The sequence below is a fragment of the Patiria miniata genome, unplaced genomic scaffold (assembly GCF_015706575.1).
Source record: "Patiria miniata isolate m_02_andy unplaced genomic scaffold, ASM1570657v1 HiC_scaffold_3, whole genome shotgun sequence".
NCBI lineage: Eukaryota > Metazoa > Echinodermata > Asteroidea > Valvatida > Asterinidae > Patiria > Patiria miniata.
In genome coordinates, this window is record NW_024037069.1 from 43,197,059 (window position 1) to 43,222,651 (window position 25,593).

The 25,593-nt window shown below is 35.9% G+C and overlaps 1 protein-coding gene across 5 annotated transcripts in view; it reads right to left on the reverse strand.

Annotated features, from left to right (window-relative positions):
* Positions 1–24,967, reverse strand: part of LOC119737276 (rab11 family-interacting protein 4B-like) — a 51,203-nt gene extending 26,236 nt beyond the window's left edge. The window contains exons 1-5 of one of the 5 annotated variants that reach the window (XM_038211486.1): positions 24,535–24,967; positions 20,109–20,217; positions 17,508–17,596; positions 3,043–3,224; positions 2,155–2,340 (exon numbers count right to left, since the gene is read on the reverse strand). In XM_038211486.1, the coding sequence (XP_038067414.1) occupies positions 2,155–2,340; positions 3,043–3,224; positions 17,508–17,596; positions 20,109–20,217; positions 24,535–24,654 (686 nt within the window). In that variant the 5' untranslated portion in view covers positions 24,655–24,967. Of the gene's footprint in view, positions 1–2,154; positions 2,341–3,042; positions 3,225–6,613; positions 6,709–7,404; positions 7,732–17,507; positions 17,597–20,108; positions 20,218–24,534 lie in introns of those variants that run through there. The other 4 variants (XM_038211487.1, XM_038211488.1, XM_038211489.1 and 1 more) reach the window with 4 other exon arrangements.
* Positions 24,968–25,593: the final 626 nt, after the last annotated feature.

Genomic DNA, 25,593 nt, shown 5'->3' on the forward strand with positions numbered 1-25,593 from the left:
ATGCTGCGAAGCACAGAGTCAAAGGATATAAAACGTTGCAGTTTTGTGTGAACATTTTGCTCACTGTGACAAAAAATTGCTATAGCTTTCAGCTGTACCCAGTACCTGCTGAAAATTTTATTATAGAATTTTATTATCGAATATGAAAACTAGGTAAGGACAAGTAGGTTGATCAATATTTACACATACATGTATATGCATGTTTTTTTTGTAGCAACTTGCTTGTGATGTTGAAGAGTTTATTGTGCTGCATGCAGTAAAAATATTTTAAATTAGTCAGTTTTGCTTCCTGGTTGATAATTGCACGAAATAAAACCACTTCTTTTTTTTAAAAGAAGTTACATGCAACTAATGCTTTAATTCACAAACAAAACAATTAAACGAGGGTCGAAGTAATTCGCAAGACCCTTGCTAATTAATCGTGAATATTCTTTTCCAGAAAAGTGTGAACGTTCAATGATTGTCCGCCACACCCCCCCCCCCATCCAAAAACAACCTCATCACTGTATTTTGTTTTGTTTGACTGAGAAGGGACATTAAAAGCTGTTGCAGAGCATTATTTAATACAGAAAAATGTACCCGTTTCATAACAGATGTGAAGAGTGGCCAAAAGCGTGATCTTGGCCTAACCACGACGTACGTACAGCGAAGGAATATCGACTTGTTCCGGACGCAATTACATGAACCAGACAAAAACGCCCACAGGTCCGTTTTCGTCTGGCATTACGATCACATATATTTTAATGCTGCCCTTAAGAAATAGACGGCGACAACATTGTGATGCACTCGTCGAAAATTATTAGAATGCGAAACGCTTCGCATGAGGCTAAGAATGAAAAGCATATGCCGGAAAATCACTGTTTTCCTTCACTGCGAAAGTTAATTTCTAATGGATTTTGCTCCTCAAGGCGTGCTGTTTAATTCAATTGGTGAAATGGGACTTTTGCATGTACTTTTTAGTGTTTGAGAAATTTAGGGCAATTTCAAATGTGATAATGTGATGAAGTTTAAGATCAAAAATAAACAAACTGAAATAAAACGGTTTGTGCATTGTTATTTATACTTGACCCATCAACTAGAGTTAATGTATGCATGTGTTACAAAATCTAAATTTCAAATACAAGTTTTTTTCTGACCAATGCATGTTTTTTATCGTACATGTACCGGTATGTCTGGCAACTGATTCTGCAATTGTCAAATAGAATCACCATGACATTAAAGTTGCATTCCCTGCGCTCTTCAACAAATGCAGGTTTTTTTTTGTCCATGAATAAACTGTCAACTTAAAATTTGAAATCTTAAATGAATAATTCAATATCGAATCGTGGGCCGATGTTTTCGGTAGATGTCTCATTCAAAAGTGAATAATATTTGTATTGCTAGAATAACAGTACATTTTGAAAAGGAATCTGTTTTCCAGGATGAAACTTAAAGCTATAGTCCATCATTTGCAGCTATCCGTAAAGTAATTGGCGTAATTATTGTTGAAAAACCTACTTGGTTGAAAGATAGTAAGTGGACTAAACTCCCTGTGAAATTATTCTTTCTGGCAAGCTGTCATTTTGAAGTAATCAACAAAACGGCCTTTCCAACGGTGCGTCTTAAGACGCACCGTTGGAAATTTCCATTAGTAGCTCATTTTTTTATTCGGCGAAGCGCGCGAGGGCGTTGACACGATGCACAAGCACGCGCGGTTGCTATAATTCGTCGGATCAGTGCGCGACATCGCGTAGCTGCAATCGGCTTAGTGAGAACATGTCTCGGTCGCTGAATTCAGGCCCAATTCAGCATACTTCATATTTCTTATATCTTTTTTTTTTACATTAGACATTTATTTAATCCTTCCATTTTCCATTTTTAATTTGTTTTTGAGCCACTGTATAGATTGACTTATCCTTGCTTTAATAATTAAAAACCAACAAGGATGGGCCCTTGACATTTTGACTTAGGCAGACGCCGTTATTTTCTTTGCATTAGGATTTCATTTTCTTGAAAAAAATTAAATAACAAAATACTCCAGGCAATTCCATCGCAGTTAATTTTTTTTCAAGGCTAGGTTATCAAGAGCATTGAACGTACACATTCAAATGTGTTAGCCGCATTAGTAGTGTATATGACCTTTGACACGCACATCTCTTGACCTTTGACACCTACCCATTGAGCAAGCTGGACGGCGTCTCCCTCTCGATGGTATCCACCGAATCACTCAGACTGGAGGCCTCCTGTATCTCGATGTCGATTCCGCTGGCATTTACGTTCTGCCCAAAGTCTTCAAATCTTTGTTCGTCATCGCTGGGTAGCGACGAGGCATGGCTACTGTCCTCTGCAATTTGTTGAACTCTGGGGGAAGAAAATTCATGGAAAATTCATGGAAAATTGAGGAAACTTAATTCAGCATGCCAAATTGAACACTGAACTGCCATGCACTCTTGGATAGAAAAGCAATTTTGAGTATTTTGAAAGACTATTCCTATTTTTACATACATGCATTCAGCTAAAGAGTGAGATTACAGTTTGAGATTAGACATCTATACTGACCAATTTAAATACTATTACATTGTATACATGTATACCATTTACTGTACATGTATATTTACCCCCCCCCCCAAAAAAAAACCCACCCAAACTGATATGCTGAGGCAAATTTTACACTGTGTGCTCTATAAACTTAGTGACACTTTGCATGCACAGCTCAAAATTTATTGCTATTTTAGCGGAACAGTTTTTGTTTGTAATTTCACCTTCTACTGCCACGAATAGCAACACATTGTGTGATAGTGTTCAAAATTGTCCGCTTTGAACAGCACCCCCACCCCCATAGTTGGAGGGTGTCTCCCCCCTCCCCCAATTCCCCCGATTGTGCAGCTGCCCAGAGACTTCAAAAATTCCTTGTTATCTTCCACTTTTTTCAGAAAAATTACCGCTGCACTGTAACAGTGATTTGGATCTATGTTTTCTTCTTCAAAATCCTCCAAAACCTACACCTGAATTTTGAGGGTCATGGTCAGGGATTTCTTGAATATACCGGTACAAAAGACGAACCTTAATGGATCTGGCGATGAGAAGAAACCATTCATGTTGATTGTTGGTCCGGCAATGGCGCTATCCGTGTCGTCACCGTCTACCGCCGGGCTGAAACCATCGTAGAGTAACGGAGATGTGTTATCTTCACTCATGTCCGTTAAGGCACTGTCGTCATACTCGTTGTAGGTGCTTTCTGAGGTCTGAAAGAAACACATAAAAAATTGATTTCTGAGTGATTTTTTATTTAAATTGTAAGCTAGCATATGGGCAAGTCGGCAAGAATCTGCAAGTCCACTCAGCTACATGTATCAAGGTCGGTGGTTGGTATTTTTTGTACCTATTCTTGCCAAAAAAAGAAAGATTTTTAAAGGTCAACTTGCAACATGTTCTTTGGATAAATCATTACAGCATAAGCATGGATGTTTGTGAACTCTGACATTTTTACCTGAAGTTTGAGCAATATTAAAAAAAGTACTGATAGTCGTGTTTTACTATATTCCAGAGGACAATGCTTTGTGTTTCCCTTTGTCCCTGTAACATAACTCTTTCCCATAGACTAAGCACACAAACTTACTACAGATCAGGACAGTTTTGAACAAAAGACCCAACTCCCGAGGACTGAAAGGATCTGTTGTTCTCCCTTTGTGTGTCTGTCCTTGGGGATTAAGTAGAACACGGACATATGCATATTTTGAGAAAACACAATATTTTGGATCTTGAGTTCAGTTCAAAAGTCACCAAGTCATATATTGTATTAATTGCGTCCTCTCGTGACACAATCCCAAAATCAACATTAAGAACATGATTCTCATTCAGCCGATTGTAGCTACATGTACGTGATGTCATACACTGAACTGACGAATAATAACAGCCGTGTGCACATCCATCATGTCAACGCGATGCACCCATTCATGGATGCGCCCAATTACAAACCAAAAACATATAGAAATTTCAAAAATATGTGTCATTTGACTCATCTTTAGAAATGACCTTTTTCTATTGTTTCTTCCAAATGACAGCATTTCAGAAGGACTTATTTTAATAACAAGGAGTTTACTGTCATTACTATCAAACCAAGTATGCTTTTTCACAATAATTTGGTCAGATACTATTTTTTCGACAGCTGCAAATAATCTACCGGTACTCTACCTTTAAACCTCCTTCCTATGGCATTATTTAGGAACAAATACATTAATCTACAATATTATTTCAAGACTGTGGGCCTGATAGCGTGCTCAGCACTGGAAGCATATAAACGGGCGGCTTAATTCTAAATGACAGTAATACCAGGATTTTAATTTAGATGTCGCGTCCATCCTTGAGAATTAATTGCAACCGGTATTTACACGACTGATAAATTGCATTTGGGTTCTTGATGGCCGGGGAAGCACCGGTAAGTGACAGTGTTCATTAATTCTGTTATCAGAAATAAAAATGGCTTTTTTTTTGCATTTGAGAAAGATCCCAAAAGGATGAAAGTAAGGATGTGTCATTTGCATGTTTAGCATACACATTTAAACAAAAAATTCCAAATACCTTTACAAATTTTCCAAAATGTTGAAACAAAATTTGACAATAAAAAGGGCTACGCTCATCGGATCTTCCTTTGCCAAAAAAATTAATGATGTTTTCAAATTTAATTTGCAAAACCTTAGAAGCACGGCAGTACTTGATTACATTATGGGTCCATAGTTTACTTTTTACCTTTTCAATGGCTGCCTGCTATTTATTATGGATAATTAGGCGAAGCATTGTCGATTTATCATGTCTTAATTAATTAACCATGCCGATCTGCATAATGGGCGTGTGTCAGCCTTTGTAAAATGGCTCATGTTTATAAACAGTTCTTAACATATTTGATGAACGTTTACAAAATTAAACGCAGTCACATCCTTAAATTGAAGAGTCACACTCTCTGTATTTCAAGTCGATCCAGTCAGCAAACAGTTTGCAGCAGTTTAAGTCATCAGAAAAAAAGTTATATCCTCATGATACGGTGGCCCGAGGAGGGTCATCGTCACAGCTGTTAATTTCCTTCATCACTGCAACAAAATTTATGACAAAAAGTATTTTTCTTGTGAGTTGTGATTTTCCCTTTAATGTAGGTTTTTATTTGGTCATCACTCATCAGTAAAATGTTCGCTAAATCTGCAGCAATCAAACACCTAATTTCTGGGTACCCGTACTTGGGACTCCAAGTATACATGCATCATGGTTCATGTTACAGGTGTCCTACCATATCACCTCATTCACAGAGTTGCCAGTACATCAATAATAACAGGATTTATGTTGTTCCTGTATGTTTAGTAATTTGATATAGTACCAATCAAAATTTATGAGGTTTCTTGTTGCATGCAATGGATGTCATATCAATCACACCACATTGTATGTATATTACAGTGTAACAATGATTAACCCTTACCCTACTTGACCCTCCAACGCATGCCAATATGTGCCTCAAGAAAATCTCCTATGTTTTTTGCATGGCCCTCCAATATCTGCCATGTCATTTCAAGGGTAACTGGACAGGCACTCCAATACATGCCACAGAGAACAATGAGAGTCCTCTGATAACAAAGTGAGTGCCCCCAGCTGGTCAGTATCAGGCACCCTCCAGGGCCTCCAACTCCTGCCAATTGGAGCCTTCACTGTCAAGATAGTTTATCTGCCAATATACTGCAGCTGGAGGGCATTGGCATAACCAACTGACATGCAGTAAACTACCCTCAGAGAGTAAGGGATAATTATAGGGAAGATACAAAATTCGAAAACATCACAAAACGAAATGATGAGATTGTCACAAAATAGAAATACCAAAATGGATTGTTAGGGAATGACAGTCTAAAGCATCCTGCAAAATCGTGGCTCCTGGTGTGCTGACATTTTCAAGAAAAATTGTATTTTTCCAACGCTGGTCGGCCAACCAGCCTTGGAGAAAACTGGCTTTTTTCAAGAACTGCTTGCAAGCTCTTTGGTGCAAAAACTGCAAAAACTCTTGCAATTGATTACACACCTGTGAAGGGGTACAAGCCTGCTAAGCTGATTCTCTGACCTTACAATTCCCCAAAGTCTGTAAACTGCTCCGTTTCATCTTAAGTGGGGTCAGGGAGCCAGACTGCAAGAACAAAATTGGTTTTCTTACTTTTCCCAGCATTTACATGTACAAGCCATAAAGATGAAACAAGTCAGTTTAACAATATTTTCTATAGCATACTAATCCTCCAAATCCATTTATTTCTGAAAATTAGAGCAAAACCAAATGTTGTACAAATGTATATTCCCTTTAAGCTTTTCAAAAATCAGGCTCGACAAGAAGAATACCGGGTATTTTGTTGAAACAGTGCGAAGGGAGGGACAACTTGTCTCAAATCTTGTGTGAATACCAATAAACATCTGTTCCTTGCTCTATGCACAAACGTACATGTACTACTATGTATGTACCGGTACATACATGTACATTTATATGAATGTATTCACATGTACATGTACTGGTATTTGAATGTATTTTGTTCATGTACTTGTAATACAATGTACAATAATTACAATCTGCCGAAAACTTGAGAAGTGGTTGAGATGACACCTACCGTACCGTGCTTGCTATGGTTCACAGAGATGGATTTCTGGCACAAGTGGCAGTGAAAATGATCAGCCCCGAACTGCTGACAATACTGCAAGCACTCAAATCATGCTCAAAATCAAACGACCATCTAAATCATTGTTGTAAATGTACACATGTACATGTGTGTACAGCCTACACAATATTGAACAAGTACTGCTCTATACCGTAACACTACAGTGCACTTTCCAATACAGTACACTGACAGTGTACACAAAGGATACCTCCTGATCTGGAAGCTGATAGAGCGTGATAATATACTTAAAACTTTTTTACAGAGTCACCATACCATAGCTACTAAAACTTAACCATGTTTACTTTACATTACGCATAATCCTGTTATGACATTATAGTGATCTGTGAAATTTACATCTGATGATCTGACACGAAATGCCAAAATTTAACATTTTTCAAAAGCAAAGTACAACCCACATGACTTACAAGAAAGAACAACAAACAACAGCCAATACATTTCCATACCAGTAAAGAAAAGTCCTACCGCCAAAATATTTACAAGTGATATTCTCAACTAAAAATCCAAATGTAAAATCTCTTAACTGTGATGTTACTTGTCAGTGGAGCTTGGCAGTCAAAGCACGAGATAAGAATCATCACTTCACAATGAAGATACGGCACATGTACTACCGTACATGTATGTTTTACCAGTATACAAGATTAAAACATTAACGCCACATTGAATATTATGATGGAAAAAGCTGTTAACTTCGTACGAAACATGAACAGAAATTTCCTACTCTACTTACCATTAAAATCTGTTAGGAAAAATTACTTGCCAGTCTGCCCGGTGCACACTTTTGATGATGACGAAAACAGACTGCTATAATCCACTGTGGCACCACTAACACTGATTGATCAAACTTGCAAACCACATGTACAATACAATCCACGCGATGCCCTCACTATCAAATGGCTGATCCTCAATACGCAGAACTAGAAATGCACACTCTTTCCTGAATGAGTTTCCTGTGCATTTAATATGCCATCACTTCCTTTATTTCACAGAGTATGTCACGTCGTTGAAAAAAACTAACAACAGTCACAACAGATTGCTCTCTCACTCTCATAGTTTGAACTTTGACCTATAGTTTGACAACACACTCTTGCTCCGCCCTCAATAGCAAACAAGGTTACAATACAAGGTTATGGCACACCTGTCCTTTGGTTGGTGCTTGAATGGGTTAATTTGCATAACAAAACAATGACTTGACTGCATGGGTTGTCATCAGGTGAGATTTGTTTCTGTTGCAATTTGACTGCAGTTTTTCTGCCAGACAATTGGAACTTTGTGGAAGTGACTTTTGCTTTTTGAAGGTCGCAAAACAGGGTTGATGTTTTCGCTGTCGTAGACAACAATGGTCTAAATTTAGTTATGGTTATAAATTGTCTCATCAAATAAAAAAGTGAATATTCCAAACATTGGTACAAGTTTTAAGTCAAAAAGTATTTTATAAAGTGTAAATTATCCACAAATAAACCTAACCCTGATTGTATGATTTTCATTTTTTTATATCCAATATATAGGCTGCACTTTCACTGATAAATTTGCTTCAATCAACATAAATAGATTCTTTTTTTTTTACCAAAAATGCCAAAAGATCATTTATTTTAGTTCTACTTTTCTGAATAAGGCAGCAGGAACATTTTTAAACTGTTTTCAAGAGCTATCTGGTTTTTGGCATCAGGTACATATGTAATTTTTTTTTTTATTAAATGCTTTTGATAATATATTGATTTGAACAAGACTTGTTTATAAATCAAGATGACAGACACAACACAGGTGATTTGCATTCTTTTAACAACATTTCTATCATCCCTGCTTTCATCAACATGACAATTAGTTTGGAAAAAAAGGTCAAACTCTTCAACTTTTTTTTATACTAAACTAATAAACAGGTGCTTGCAATAATGCTGAAGTCTCTAGACCAGTTTAATCTCAAGTGTAAACAACATCAGCATTAGTCACTTCCTTTCTCACTTATTATTACTTTCTGTCTGACAGAAATGTTTCTGTTATCATAACAAGGCTTGGGGAATGAAATGGCCACAAATAAGCAAACAAGTCCCCCCCCAAAAAAAAAACCCCAACTGGCGACACCTTTTGTTAATTTGTGGAAGGTTCCATTTTCACACTGGGGATAAACTCCTGAGAACCGATCAACCATTGTTGCATCTAATTACTGCATATCAACATTTGTGATATTTTTCAGGCCTCACAAAGGACTTAAAGACCACATGTAGTTTACAATATTTGCAAACATCTAAAAACAAAATCTACCAAATTATTATGAAATACCTACTTGTCTGTATAAAAAGTGAATAATATATAGTCTCATGTTTACTGTGAAATCATGGCATCTGGTGTGCTGTCATTTTCAAGAAAAGTGTAATTTTTGGAATTCGTGGAATTCTACAAAAACAGTATTAAATTTGCCTTGGTTTTAATTCCATCATCCATGAACATAAAGCTTTGAACAGGTCAGTATATTTGCTATCAAATACTAACCCCCAATTCCATCAATTTCTGAAAACCACAGCAAAAGCAAATGTACCGGTGGGCCTACTGGATACCTAAAATCCTCAAAAGATTATTATGGACATCTCTAAAAAATAAAAGAAAGCAAAGTTACTGAAAGTTTCCTTTATTTTGTGAACCACCCCAAAGTTGGAAGTCAGCTGGATGCTGAGGTTCTTTCCTCGCCTTCCACCGCTACGGCCTGGGTTCGATTCCTGTCCTGGTCCACATGTGGATTTGGTTTTTCAGTCCCTACCTGATTCCATGGTTTTCTCAAGAAAAGTCTGCAAGGGTTTCCTCCCACCTCTAAAACTGTAAGTTCTTCTCGTTGTTTTCTCTTTACAGGTTTCTTCAGACTTGCAAGCTACAGTACATCTTAGGACATTTTTGAGGCATCCTTGGTTTTATTATTACCAAAAGAAAAATGCTTTTAAGTTCTAAAACTAATCAAAACTTAAATCAATCACCTACAAATATCCTTTTCATCAACATGTCAAACAGAATGATGAGCAAATTATGAGCTACATGTAAATATGGTCTCTTTTGTTGCATATGCATGAAATAAAAAGCCTTTAACTTTTTTTTACCCATTTTATAAGAGTGGACACATTGTGTTTGCAAACAAATGATGTTAAAACAATAACCTTTCCTGACAAAAGCACATTGAATCAAACCAAAGATCTTCAGACCATCCCTGTGCACTCTACATCAACACTTCTAAAAATATGCACAGGCCATGCAGGTACACCCCTATAGCTACAATCAATACACCGATGCATACACTGTCATCCAATGAAGACATCCAATTCATTAACAAGCAAAGGGGTGTTTTCAAAACTCGTTTATTTTCCCCAGAATTGCCTACATCTCCGGCTCAAGAATTTTTTCAAAAGCTATCATAAACCGTCTTTAACCAACCGGATATAATCTAAACTGTGTCCTATCATATGAGTGGATGTAATCGCTAAAGCAGAATATGAAACTATTGAGCTGTACAGTTCTCATGTTGGGGGCCTAAAAATGTCTTGAAGCCAAAGACAAATTGGATCCGAGGTTTGAAAAAGACCTCCGGTAATGATGAAATGGTGTCCCATACCTTAGACCCCATGTACCGGTACAAGTTCATAAGGTTTTAGACAGTGAACTGTGTCTGTATAGATGGCTGCTACAGGTGTAACAAGAATGGGAATGTTTATAACGGGAGGATCTGATTATTAAAGGCATATATTCCAAACATTAAACCTACACGTATGGTACCAAATTATTATCAAGAAGCTTACTTGCATTAAAGATTGTACTGGTACCAAACACCCCATGAAATTATTCCGTCTGGCTTGCTGTCATTTAGAAGAAATATCAAGCAATGTAGGTGATAATTTCCAACGATCAGTCAATTGACTGATTTTTTTTTTTAATAAAGAGTGCTATGCAAGTAGATGAAATTGTGTTTCGTGGTCAAAAGGTTGTGCATGGTTTTTCACTGTTTTCTCGAAAAGTGTACTCCACTGTGCTAAAACTTTCCTCTTTGGATTTTGAGTGGTATTATTATTGGAAAGGGCAAAATGCGCGGAATGCAAATTTATGACTGTAAGCCTACGCCTTTAATTAATTGAAAGCAGATTTTGTTATCCTTTATGGCATTTATGGCAATATAAATTAATGAAATGTAAAGAAAAAGTCTGCCAGGGTTGTTGAAGCATTACATTTTTCTTCGTTGTGAGTGTTGTTAACACTGATATTAGCAAAATATCAAGTTACATGAAAAGGGACAAGGGTGTCAATTTTTAAAAAGATTTGAAGTTGGATGAAAGATCTGAAAGATGCATTCCTTTCTAGATTGATTTAATGTCTTTCTTTCAGATTAAGGTCTGATTTTGTACAAAAGTCTGAAAAAGTCTTAAGTTATAAATAAAGAGTAGGCCTATTGTTGATTCCCCCAATTTTGTGAAAATCTCTAGAAAAAAAAAACGATAAGGGCAGTAAGAAAAATCTAAGAAAAAAAAAACAGTAAGAAAGATCAGAGAAGAAATCTAATAAAGAAAATTATATACACGTCTAAAGAACACACATTAACGGCTTACAACTTATTTATAGACTCCATAATTATAGAGATTTTTAACGAAACTCTCAAAGTTTAACTTTTTTTGTTTACCTATTTCTAAGTTCTAGATCATGCTAATCTCTTGTACACTATGGACATTCCTGTACTGTATTATTAGTAAAGCAATGATAACAATTCATATTCATGTTCCCTTTAAGTTGATATTTGCACATGTACCCCTATAACTTGGAAGTGTTTTCCAACTGCCAACAGAGGGCAGCATTTACAGTTAGCCAGGATTCATTTTCTGTCAACTGCAGCTGTGCAGACAATGTCATGAATGGACTTTGATATTGATCCGTTATTATAACCTTACTTGGGTGTGTGGTGTCAGTTTTCTGTGAAATATGATCTAAATCTGTGGTTCACATTGAAAATCTATCATTGTATTTTTGTGAGAGAAGGTTACTTTATACCTCGCAATAAACAATTGGTAAAAACCGAAGCTGAAATGCTGTTGTCTCGTGAAAAACAGCATATTTGCCATGGTGAAACCACCTTGTTGAGTAAAAAAAAACACAAGAAAAGAAATGCATGGCAAATATGAATTGTTGCAACAAAGAAACAAAAATGCTGTGTAGCTAAAGTGTGTCCATTCTCAGCAGCTCATCTTAAGAGGTTTATATGATGGATTATCGATTACCTCTAATAACATCATACAAGTACATGTATGTAAATTTTGACCGTCCCAAAATATTGTTTTCATTTTCTTTTTTACAAAAGGAGGACGCATTGCTTAGATGGAATGAGACAATGTACCATGCATGATGTTGGAGCCAACATGCAATTCATGACAAGTGGTACCGAAAAAAAAATTGCACTTTTGTAGACTTGCAAGGTGAGTGTGAACCGCTACATACAAAAGTGCAACTGTTTTCCGTATCATTTGTCATAAAATGCATAAATTCATACACATTATTACTGTTAAAGAGTATGGCTGGATTGCTAAGGAATTTCTATACAGATCAGTCGTAATTTGAGCAAGATGTGCCCAGTAGTTTTTGAGTTAGACAAAAAAGTACTGGAAGGGGGGACTTTCTTTTTTGGTTGAGTGTATACGGTATCTTCTCCTTGCCCGCAGCAAATATATCAGCCGATATTTGGCTCAACGAATGTACACACACGTAAAGATTTTATTCAAAAATTATTTATTTTTACATTGTAAAATAGGAAACAAATTCCACAGATACTGTGGGCCGACTTCAGGCCTGACGCTAAGGCCTCTCCCCCCCCCCCCCCCGGCAAGCAACGCCCCCCCAATCAGCACAAAACCTAAAGCATAAAAATTATCTACATGTACAATGGTGTTTTATCTTGTGGTGTGCCCCCCTAGCTGGTAAGGGCCCCCCTCGCCCTAATGCCCTGGGCGGGCAACGGTGCTAGCTGGCTGACTAAAAAGTCTCTGATCAACTGCATACATGTATGACATCAAAATTTACACATATACGTGTATTTGTATTCTTAAATTTTCATTGTACCAGTAGATCTGTGGAATTGCTGTCTTTTTTCAAAAAAAATCCCAAACACTTCTTTCACAGTCTGTCATAAATTTTGTGCACTAATGTGTGTCCACCCGCAGACTAAAATAGCCATATTGAGAACATGCTCTTTTTAAAAATGCAAGACACTTGCTGATCGGAAACATACAATGAACTCTTCATATTCTCTCACACACAATTACGCTTTTAATGAGTGCACTCAATTTCCGGAAAACGACAAGCATCCTTTTAAAGACTGCCGCTATGGCAACCGTGCATCCAATATTCAATTGGTGTATCCTTGAGTGCACGCAGTTGCTATGGTTACAACAACACCCACCTCTCTATAAATACATCACTAGCATTGCACGCAGTACGGTGAATTGTGCTTATGTCATGGGCGTTGATAACGCGTACGTGCAGACATGCTGTGCATGTATGAATGGTGAATATTGTAATATTGACAAAAACTAGATCAAGGTTTGGAACATTTCCTGTGCATCCGAGTTGCAATGAGAATGGCAAATTATCACTTCTAGACCAAATTTAATAGTATTCATGGAAGAGAAAAATGTGAGGCTTTAAATTTTACTCAAAAAAGAGTAAGAAACATCTTACACTCTACTGTACACAATCAAATTCCATTGATCATACAAATATATTGTAATTTTATCTTAAATTTATATTGTAATACCGGTACATGTATTTGTTTAAAGTTTTTACTCGGCCTGTAAGTGGCCGTTATTCGCTGTTGGCTGAGAGAAAAAAATAAATAAAATAAATAAATAAATAAATTGGCTAAATATCCATCTTGCATCAAAAAGAGGAAAATTATTAAAGAAAACTGAGTACATACAGCAGGACTAAAATCCTAGACCCTTTATAAAGACAGCTATTCTTGTATTCTATTTAAACAAAATATAAAAAATTTAAGGATGGTAATTACTGTATCTTTAGTTGGCTGTATTATTTTGCAACAGCAATTACATTTTGTGTTTTAGCAGCCAGTTAATTGCACTCAGAATGAAAAAATGTAATGGAAAGTTTATGCACAAGTTTGTGTTTCAAATTTGTACTAAGATGGTTAAGTTTACCTCTGGAAATTTTACTGTGAATATTTTGTCCAATCAAAGTCACTCCAGCAACTTTTAAATATAGAACTACATCACTTACTTGTCAGAGTAAACCATCTATATTTCATTTAGATGACATTATACTTATTTCTTTTTTTCTGGTCATTACTTGTGTAATAATAATAATGAGCATTCTTGTCTTTGTGTATGTTGATGAGTATGCAGGTGCACAAAAGCTACTAATGAAGACCCAAATGAGATAAGAACCATCTAATATTGAGATAAGATCCAATGCACAAGATGGTGAGATGATTGGCCACTGTATGTAATGCACTCACGTCTGCACTAGTCTACGCTCGAATTCAGGGGAACGAAAACATCCAAGCACTTATGAAAATGTCATTTTCTTCTCTCAAATCGATACCGTCTCCTCCAGGGTTGCATTTATCATAAACAATGTGCAATAAAGAGTTATTAAAATTGGTGAGCAGCTATTCATAAAAGCAAATCGACTACCAAAAAATATTATCACGAACCGTGAAGCTTTGTCTCTATCAGAGACTAAAAAATATAAGATGAGATAGAAAGTCTTTCACTTCTTTGAACTTTTTCAAAAAAAGTGAAAAGAGACTTCTTTTGACTGTACATGTAGCACAACTTATAAGTTTGTAATATAGAAGGAACTGCTGATTTAAGTTGCATTTCCCGTGCATTTGCGAGTTTCACCCCCCCCCCAAAAAAACCTGCCTTTTCAAATTGCTATTTAGTTATTTTAGTTATTCACTTTTGAATGAGACACTGATCGTAAAATATAAGCCCATGCTTCGTCACTTTCGAATTATTGGCTGCCAGACATACATGTAATTCCCTTCTCAGTTTGTTTCTTCCCCAAAATCAGTACCGATACCATACGGATCAAGAGCCTGTCTGCTCGCAAAGCATATTTTTGTGCAAAACAATAAAATAAAATTCAAAAAAAAAAAATCAGAGGGCTGCAGCCATCACAAAAAAAGAGGGGAAAAATGAGTTTTTTTGGTCAGAACGAAACATATAAGTTGAAAATATATTAATAGAAAAAATATATTTTTGTTAAAGAACACGAGGACGCAACTTAAATGAAATCAATATTCTAAAATTTACTTGTCTTTTTCACATGTTTTTTCTTCACAGAACAATCTTACATCATCAACAAAGATACTGACAAACTACATAGGCAACTGCCAAAATAGGGCATGATAGGCATGATAGCTCAGTTGGTAGAGCAATTGTACAAATATTCCTGAGGTTGCAGGTTCAAACCCCACTCCAGTCAAGCTTTTTTTTTCCCAACTTTATACGTGATCATCCATACTGGTACATTTACAGGGTGAGTCAAAAAAAGCGGAACCCAAACTCCAAAAATTATATTTCATATTTAAAAAAGAATTGTAGCACCAAAACAATAATGACTGGAAAGCCAATTTCATAAGGTACTTTTAGATAAAAAGATGACTAAAATTGGTCCATCTGTTCAGAAAATATCACCATTTAAACACAATGACCCTAAAACCTGTCTCGTCCAAAAAAATGCGATTTCAAGAATCATCGTCTCAATTGTCTTCAAACATCACCAGCGATAAAATCTCAGTTTAAATGTTAAAAACATTGAACAGAATCCGTTTGAAGACCCGTCCTTTAAAAAAGTAGATTTTATAAATCATATTGTTTGCCTAACCGGGGTTGTTAATAAACATATTGTGTACTACAGTTGGTGACAGTTGTTGAAACAAGTATTCTGTGTCATTTTCTTTGTTGTTTCAAAGACAGGTTTTAGAGTCATTGTGTTTAAAAGGTGATATTCTTTGAACGGATGAGCAATTTCAATAATTCTTTCATCTAAAAGTAGCTTATGAAATTGGCTTTCCAGTCATTATTTTTTTTGGTGCTACATATTTTTTAAAATATGGAATATATTTTATGGGGTTTGGGTTCCGCTTTTTTTGACTCACCCTGTATGTATGTATGTTGAAATTTATTATGCACACATGACAAAGTCTGAGTGCACAAGGGGAAAAAGAAAGGATACCAGTTTGATTGGGCCATAAATTTCCTTTTATTTTTGAGAGTATCAGTTGTATTCTGTGCATCCATCATCATTTGGGAGCGCAGTTCTCTTTTCCCTTGAGAAATTAAACAGTGCTAGTACTGCTACATGGTTTACAGCCTGAATTTAGCGACGCCTGTGCGATTTATCAATATGTGCAAATGACAAATGGGAAGATAGTTTATTTTTATGGCCGCTTATTAAAACAGGTAGCTGGTGAATTTTCTATGAACACACAATGTGGATCTACATGTAGACAGGTTTAGTGCTTGGCTGCTGCTTGCATAAATACATACGTGTACAGCGAGAAACCTTAAATAAAATTACCGGTATTTGTAAGGAATACAATTTTGTAATATTTTGCAGTGGATTTTGTGCAAAAAATCTGAATATGCCACACTAATTTAAATTTCCAATGTGCCAAGTCTAAATTGTATACATGTACCGGTACATGTACCTAAACTGTAGAGTTTTTGTTACAATCAACAGGTTTTGGAAAAAGTTTATAAAAATATATAGGTTTTAAAGCTTTTCTTTGCATTTTTATACAGAACCGACCAACGTGACTCGGCCTGCATACATTTCATGACCATTATGTCATTTGATAAAGAATTTGCGGTCATTTTGGGTGAAAATATATAGTATGCACATCACGTAAGCCCAACCGTCTAGTTAAATGATGCACGATTCAGTTACCAACTAGATACGCTCGCCAACTGCAATGATAACCAATCACAGGGAAACCGGATGGTCACATGTCATACGGTCGGAACCTACACAAATGTGTGCATAGATAGTATCTACACTGTCAATCAAACTTTTTACAGTTCTAAGCTTTTTCACTATTTGAAAAATTACCAATCAAATTGTTGCATATCAAAAATCTCAATGAAACCTTACCCTTGCTCAAGTAGACAACGTTTCACATAGCTTCCTCTTCACATTACACTTAAGCGGTGTGTGCACTGGACTCAAGATTACAAGACGATGGTACAATCCAAATGGGTAAAATCTTACCAGTGTCCACACCTGAGACCCAGTCTAAGGTAAATAATCTGGGCATGTAAACAGGTATCTGGGCTATCTATGCTCCTAGGCTATCTATGCTCCTATGGCAAAAGTAATCATCATCTCTCACTTTCGGTGAGTTTTACCAAAAACGTCCAATTTTATGCAGATTTGTAAGGCATTGCAGGCAAAAAAAAATAGTCTGAGTATCACCCGTTATCCACGGAACCAAGTCTCCTGTATAACGTCTGATCTAAGCATGCGTCACATCATTTCATTCCGAAATCAGGACTAAGATTGTGATTGGTCAATTTCGATGCTGCGTTTTTGTAATACAACAACCTGTACAAAAGTGCTACTCATCGGGGGCGTGATGTTTACGCACGCGGGGAGCTAAAATTACGTGCATTTAGAAGGCGCCTGCTGATTGGTCAGGTCCTTGAGGTCATATGCAGTCTAGTTGCATAATCAATCGCCAAATCTGTTTACATATATCATAGACCATGGTCCGCTTCACCAGGGCCAGGGTCAATTACAGACTAGCAAAAAATGAGCCTCGAATGGCCATTTTTACAATGTACCGGTACTTACTCCAATACTATGAGTGTCATCATCTTCCGTCGTTGTCTTGCTGACTATCCACTGATCCTGGGGGTAAATCTGACTTTCGCTCAGTTGTGCTGAGAACAATACAGAAATATGAAATACATGTATTAGACTAATTTTGATTACATATTGCATGATTATTCCACCTCAAAAAGTTTTGCCCCCCCCCCCCCCAATAAAACCTTACAATTGTAAGACCAGGAAAAAAATCAATTGAATTTGATTAAATAAAGAAAAAGTACCCCCCCCCAAAAAAAAGGGTTTTAAAGAGAAAACACACATATAAAAGTAAAAAAAAAATCACATCAACACTCATCTTCCGTTTGAAACCTTTTGCCGTGATAAATTAACTCACCAAATCTAACAACTCAACTGGAATAATTAGACTTTTCCCCCCGATTTCAGTCTGAAAATTAAACTAATTGAAATTTATTTAATAGAAACTTTCAAAGCTTTAATTATACAACATGTACCGGTATGAATACATGTACGCACTTTCTTTGTTTTATTTAGACCCACAATTTTTACTTAAAGACTGCTCTCCCAAGTTAAATTCACCTGCAAACTATCTGAACCATGGAAAAAAGTGTCAACAAGTTTGAACTGACCACAGTACTTTACAAGGTCAGGGGCAAGAATGCAAGGGTCATCTGGCAGTACATACTTGACCTGTGCATAGTTAAGCCAGGTCAAAGGTCAAAGACCTGCGGTGGGGGGGGGGGGAGCACAATTCAGTGACTGTCAAGATTGACAATATCCATGCACTAAAAATGGGCTAAGATAAAGAAGTGTTGGAATGGAAGGGGAGAGTTGAGTGGTTTGCAGGAAACATGTGAACAGAGAATTTGTCCATTTCTTAACTTAAGTTATTATAATGACAGATAAGGAGCTGTCAGGATACCGTCAATAACATCTTTCAAGCACCAAAATAAGATATATGGAAGTTCTTACATAAAAATTGGTTATTAAATGCTAAACTGTTTAGTTTGTAGCATCTCTATACCCCAGTAAATGTCCATCGAGAAAATGGGTCAAAGATACATTTGGGTTGCACCTTTTTCTTGTCCCTGTTCTAAATCTGACAAATATGATTTTTTTAAATTCTAGCTTCCTCCTTTTTACTGTACTTCTCCAACAACTTAAAAATACTTTGAATTTATTTTTAAAAATGCTTGGTAGCAAGTTACAATTTATCAAGGAACAGATAAAATTTACGGAATGACCAAAATCAATTTCCCTTTAGTTTTTGGTCTTGGGAAACACACAAATAAAAATGGCCTTACTTCTGAATTGTCTTCAATTTCCCTGCACCGAGGAAGAATAATTCTGTTGTAATTTTAGAATACAATAGTGTATATTTCCTCTCCTCCTTAAGGGAAAACAAATAAGCTCAATTTCCTATACGTGTAAATTCAGGACTATGGGAAAAGTGCCTGTTTGTTCCCTTGTTCTATGGTTCAATACAGTTCAAACTAGAAGACTCTGGACTACGGTACATACAAGCAAACCGGTGAAAAAGCAACTGAAGTTTGAAGGAATGTTTTGTAAGACAATACATCTTAGCACTCCCAGGGGGTCAACCAACTTGAATTTGAGACACCCTCTTTGTTAGACTGTTTATGAAGTCAAGTTCAAATTTATTTTTCCTTGCAATGAAAACGAACGGTGCTCTGAAATCCTGAAAAACCGTTGGTTCACACAATCAGCAAAGGACTGAAATTCAAAGGGATCGACTTTGAGGAAAAGAAAACGCTTGGGTGAAAAAAAAAATTAAAGCTTGGTCTAGAGAACTTAACAAAATTGACACAAAGAATTTGAAAGAAGCAAAAGTGGATTTTCTACAAATTTGATTCAAAGGCAACATTGTTTCTTGAAAAAAATTTGACCTTCCGTGAAAGTCTTCTTCACTTACATTTGCACAGTACCCATTTAAAAAAAAAAAAATAAACACACAGGGATAAAACACTAGTATCTCATAAAAAACTTTCATCTCCAAAATGCTAACAGTATACTGAATTTTTCCTTCAAAACACAGGTTCTGTATTTGGGCGATTCCAGCTTTATGTCATGTCCATTAAAGAGCTCTTAAGACCTCAGTGAATAAACCTGAAAATGTATTTTTCAAATTTTATACATAGGATCATTTCTCTGAATCATTACTTTAATTGCCCTCTTTTCATCATTGTTCATTATAAATAGTACTTGTAGTCTTCATTTACATTACGGGAGTACAAAACTTGTTTTGAGAACAGAGCGATCAGGGGTTCAAACATGTTGTGCAGGGGTGGTTTGGAAAAGTTCAAGTAAATTTTCAACTAATTTCGTACTGAAATAGAAATTTGCATTGTAATTGTATTTAGATTAAAATAATCAGAAATCTCTTGAAATCAAGCAGAATCTGTAGCTGAGGTGTTATAAAACAACTATTGACTGCTTTTTCTCATGGTATAGTAAAACTAGTCTCCCTCTGTGATCCATGGATCACTCTATTTTCCCGAGGTGAACGGATCACCTCCGGAGGCTATAGTTTTACTAGATACTGTACCTCTCGAAGCAGACAATTTTGTTTAGTACATATATTTTTACCTTTTTCAGTTGTATTTGTGACGACGGCTTGAATCCCTTGACAGAAAGATTCAAAGCTTATTTTCCCCGTACCTTGCGGATCCAACAGTGTTATTAGACGATGACGCTCCTAAAATTGAAAGAAAACAACAAAATCAAAACGAATCAATCGAAGTAATCTACAAATCTTTTAATCCTTTTTCTTTTCTATTTTACCCTTGGGCCCAGTACATTTTGAAATCCCTCACTTATGGGTAAAATAAATTTATGTCTTGAGCGTCGCGTAGGCGATGGATGTATCTGCTTGATTCAATCTGTTTTCTGCAATCAAATATTCCCCTCTACTTCTAGAGACATTATAATTTTCTGAGAAAGGTGCCCTTGAGTTAAAGAAAGCTGCCTCTTCCCGTGAAAGGGAATTTAGCAGGCTGCAGACATTCTTACTTAATTAAATTCATTAGGCTAATAAACTGACTCGGACAAATTTGCAGTTAGATGGAAAGATTCTAGTTCAATATTTTATACAGATATGTAAAATATTTTTAATGTTTTAGTTTCAAATATTGGGCTTAAGTGCCCTCCACCAACATAATTTTTTTTGATAAACACCGTATACTCAGTGTTGTCCTGTGCAATTGTAAGGAAGAATTTACAAACTACTCGGGTGGGACTCGAACCCGGCCACGACCTCAGACCTCCTGCTTACTAGTGCAGACGTCTTACTAGACCACCCAGCTTGCCGGGTCTGCTAGCCGGTTCGAATCAGATATAGCAGCATGTACTACAACCAAACTATTCATAAAATGGAATATGCGTTGGGGTGATGTAATTCAATTTTGTGTTTTGCCCTTCACCGACAAATCTTTTGTTTGGGTAAAACCCACTATTTAATTTACATCACCTTAAGCTTTACACAAATTCCATCTTGTGGATATTTTATTGGTACAGTGTTACAGTCATAAAAATAATACAGATAGGGCATATTGCTCTTTAGACACAGTTAGAAATGCTCACTATCTGGAGTGGGTAAACATCTTTGTATTTACCCAAATGTTACCATTTTAAATAGTGGCTTCCTTATGTGCCTGACATATAACTTATAAATCTAAAAAAGGAAAAAAAGGAAACTAATTTCAACCAATTCAAAATTTGCACATCAGCATAAACAGCATTGCCATTGAAATTGTGACATTTCTTTAAAAAAAACCCGTCAAATTGAGTTTTGACATTATTACTGAGGTAGATATCATTCTCTTAACAACATTATTTTGTTTGGGGCCTACTTGAATTAAATTTTGCATAGAAAAGTGTTCTTTTTTAATAAGTGTTCTTTTTTAAAATATTTTTTAACAGCACAAGAGAACAAAAAATCACAACAGCACTCAGCAATGTATTATAATTAGTAGCATCATAAATTTTCAACCAATTTGCAAATTTTCACAAGCGGGAAAAAATTTCCAAGCATGGCTTTTTGGGTGGGCAGTGTGGTTCTTCCTTTGACATTCTGCACAGCTCTGCCATGACATTTACCACACCCAATTGATGTGAGAAACCAAGGTTTCAGATACAGTGTAAGTACTTTGTAGTTTTGGTTCATTTATGCACAATACCAATAAAAAGCAAAAGGACTACTACACACAGTATATAAAATTTGTGCATATTTAGCAACCAGCATTTTCAAAAGGTCATGTGTATTAATGCACTCATGCATATTAATTTTTTATAGGCATTTTGTAACATACAAACAAACATGTACATATGTTCCTATTCTGATTTCTTTTAAATTGCCAAAACAAGTACCGGTAGGACCTATACATGTATGGTACAGTGTACGTGTACTCGCATCTAGAATACAAGACACAAAACTATGGAATTGGAAATTGCAGTTATGATTTTTTTTCTGATATTTATTGAGTGAATGTGTTTTTAATGCAAACCTCAAGTCAAATAGGGCCTAATAGAAGTAAAAAGCTAAAGCTTTAAGAAAAGGAAATTAGGAAATATATATAAAAATAAATTTATGGCCAATACAAATTTAAAAATATATATACTTTAATTAACTTATTCCAAATTTGAACCGAAAAAAAATATTATAAAAAAAGGAATACAGAAAAATAAAATTGAAATCGCTGTTCAAAAATTACTGCCAATTAAAATGTACATCTCTGAACCAATTTGGAATTTGAACCAAAAAAAACCAACATATTTCACACTTGTTTTGAATTTTTAAGCAATTAAATTAAACTTAGTCAACGCAGTCCAATACTACAAAGAAACTCAGACATCCTTACAACAATAGAATTACGCTGGTGTTGCTGTGTAACATGTAAACACTGCCAATTTAATACCAGCGACCGTTAACATGCTATTGTGTGGCTATTTTGTGTTCTCAACAACTTGGGGCCTCTCCTACCATTGAGTGATTTTCAACAAAAGAAACGCTTTTAACATCACAATGGAGGCGCAAGAACGCGCTCACATTTAAACCATCTGTGTACAGCTGTCGATCCGTTTGGGTTTATTGTGGTTTTTGGAGGCTTCCAAATCAAAGATAAAATTCCTTTTAAATTTTAAATTGTGTTGTCTTTATAGGGTTCATGCAATTGTTTTGTAGTGGGGGAAAGCCTCTACAATGTAAATGTACAGTGTAATTGATATTCTGTTGAGTGTACTACATGTATGTGTATAGTTTTAATTTTTTTGTAGCCTTTTATTAAAAATTGTGAGTCTGCAGTTTTCTGTGGTTCTTTAGACACTTGGTCTGCACTGTTCTTACTTTGTTTTATTTATTTCGCTTTGCATTATTTTACTTTCTTGTTATATAATGATTATGGTCTTTGAGAAAAAGAATACTAATATACCGGTACATGTAAATTTAATAAAAAAAATTAACATGAAACACTTACATATATTTGAATGTTGTCAACCAGCCTCAATATTTCAAAACCTTCAAATTTATCAGAACCATGTGCATTAAAAAAATATGACATCTGCGGACATCATGTTTGAAAAACAATGTAAAATGGACACATTACCCCAAAAATGTTTCACTTTAAAGTTTACTATCCCATAAAGAAACCCACAAAGACATTTTTAATTACTGAAATGTTGAGGCTGTCTACAATTATGACACAATTCTGCGGACTGCCTAAAAAAAAATACCCTAATTTATTTAAAACTCCACACCAGGAAGAAATTTGAAATGACAAAAGAATCAACTGCTGTTTTGTTAAATCATTAACCAGATAGAAACCTGTTGCTGGTCTCTTTACTTATCAATTATTTACGATCCTGTATAGTTCCAATGACCCAAGCGATAAAAGTTCACACACATCACAATACGCATGAATAGAATATTATGTACAAACCTCTCAACAGCATTGGGCAAACACAGTGCTGTCATATTTGAACAGTAGGACTACATGTACATTTTACATGCAAGACAATAATCAATATAGTTTCCATGATAATTTTTTAAAAGGTGGGGGGCATTTAATTGTGAGTCATCCATTACAGCTGTACAAGTTACAACTGGTACAAACCACCCTTATGGTCAGTGTGTCTATGGACTATTGGACACACAGTCAATATCACACCAAATATACAATCCAATAATTTTTTGAACTTTCGGATTGCCTTTACAATAAATTTAGAACTATAGCAATTGTAATGTGCAAGCAATCATATAGACTTTGAACACTGAGTAGGTGATAACACAATTTATTTTTCAAAATGCCAAACGGTACAACTACAAGCACCATTTAATTTTACAAAGTGACCCAGGAACTGAAAAGATAAAAACAAAAGATTATACAAAATCAGCAGTGTTTCTGCTACATATTAATACCGGCACCAAATATAGCTTAAGACAGACAAATTATAATTTCTTTTACCATTTTACTAAACATATTTCTTAAAATAAATCAACTTTAACCCGATTAAAGTGTTCACCTTTTCATCCTGGTGGACATTTAAATTTATGGTGTTTTATAATTCGTAAAATTTTCAATTCAACATTTCAGTGCATGACAGTGTCTTAAAAGATATCACAATTTGTTTTTACATCATTTTGTTTGATGACAACAGATTTGAGGTTTAGCAACTTGAAAACTTGACTGACATTTTTATTAACTTTATTTTTCATTCTCTGCATCAAACTACCCTAATTTTTTAAGGAACTTTATATCATATGAGTCTTTTGGAAAATTGTATAACACATGGAAAACACGCTAAACATTGAACTTTTCTGCGTGAACACTTTCCAAGTTTAGTTGCAGTGGCCTTTAAAATTCTAAAATTTTGTGTTGGCAAACGTGAACTGTTACACACTAATATATTATTTAAGTTGGCATGGTTGATCATCACGACTGAACTGTGTGCAAGGTGTTCATACGTATGGTAAAGACAATAGAAGCTGAGAAACGTGGAAGAAAATCAAGTTACTTACGTCTGGGTTATCAATCCCGAAATCCTTGGCCAGTTCGGAAAATCTCTCGTCGGTGATGTACCCAAGATCGTCTTCATCAAGAGCCTCAAAAACTGTCCGAAGACTGGGATCTGTGGCCATGGCCTACAGCTCAAACACTCTGTTCTCCATTAGAGGGGGTTTCGTTCGCTTATGGGGCATTTTTCGAGGAAACTCACGCTGTGAAAGTCGACCTTGAAATCCGAGTCGAGGGCCAACATTGCGCGTAGCGACGTCAGCTGTTGTTTATGTTGGATCTCGCGTGCGCTGTTTGCTATCGATTATGTGCAACTCCTATTAACTGTACTAGACTCGCCTCCAGTCACTGATTTATCCTCATGCATCCGAGGAATGGGCGGGGCAAGATGTAGGGATGATTGTAAGGCGTAACATCTGACGAAAGTTTGTAGATTGTAAGAACTGATCGAGGATGACGTGGTCCTTCAGACTTCCATGACCTTTCTTTTTAGGATAAAAGTCACACGCGCTCTCATTGCAGATTCATGGAATTTTTAAGGGGCGGGGGGGGGGGGGGGGGGTCGTTAAGTTACTTTGTTTTCAACTCTAAATTATTAAGATTACACATACAAAGTACAAGGTTACTCATCATAGGGAAACATAGAAAATCACTCAAGGCGCAGCTCTTACATTACAAGACAAAGCCTTGTGAGGACATGACTCACACCAATAATCACACAATACACAACGACCTTGAACAAAGCTTGAACCTAATGATGCAAACAGATCATGGGTGTGGCATCTTTGGTGAGGCATCTTTGGTGCCGCATCTTTTAACTGGGATCAGTCAGAGCGATTTTTGAAGTGACTTGATTTTTTTTCTATTTTTCCCTTCATAAAATCTTTTACTGTATTGGCTCCTTTATTAATCAGGCATGCAACTTTTCCTCGGATCAGCTGATTTCCTCTTTTTTCACTTCCAATGTGTGCCACTGAAAATAGAAAAACACTGTACAAAGTCTTGGAATAATGTGAATTTCCTCTTTTTTTGTGACTTCCCAGTTCAGTTTATATTAGTGGCCG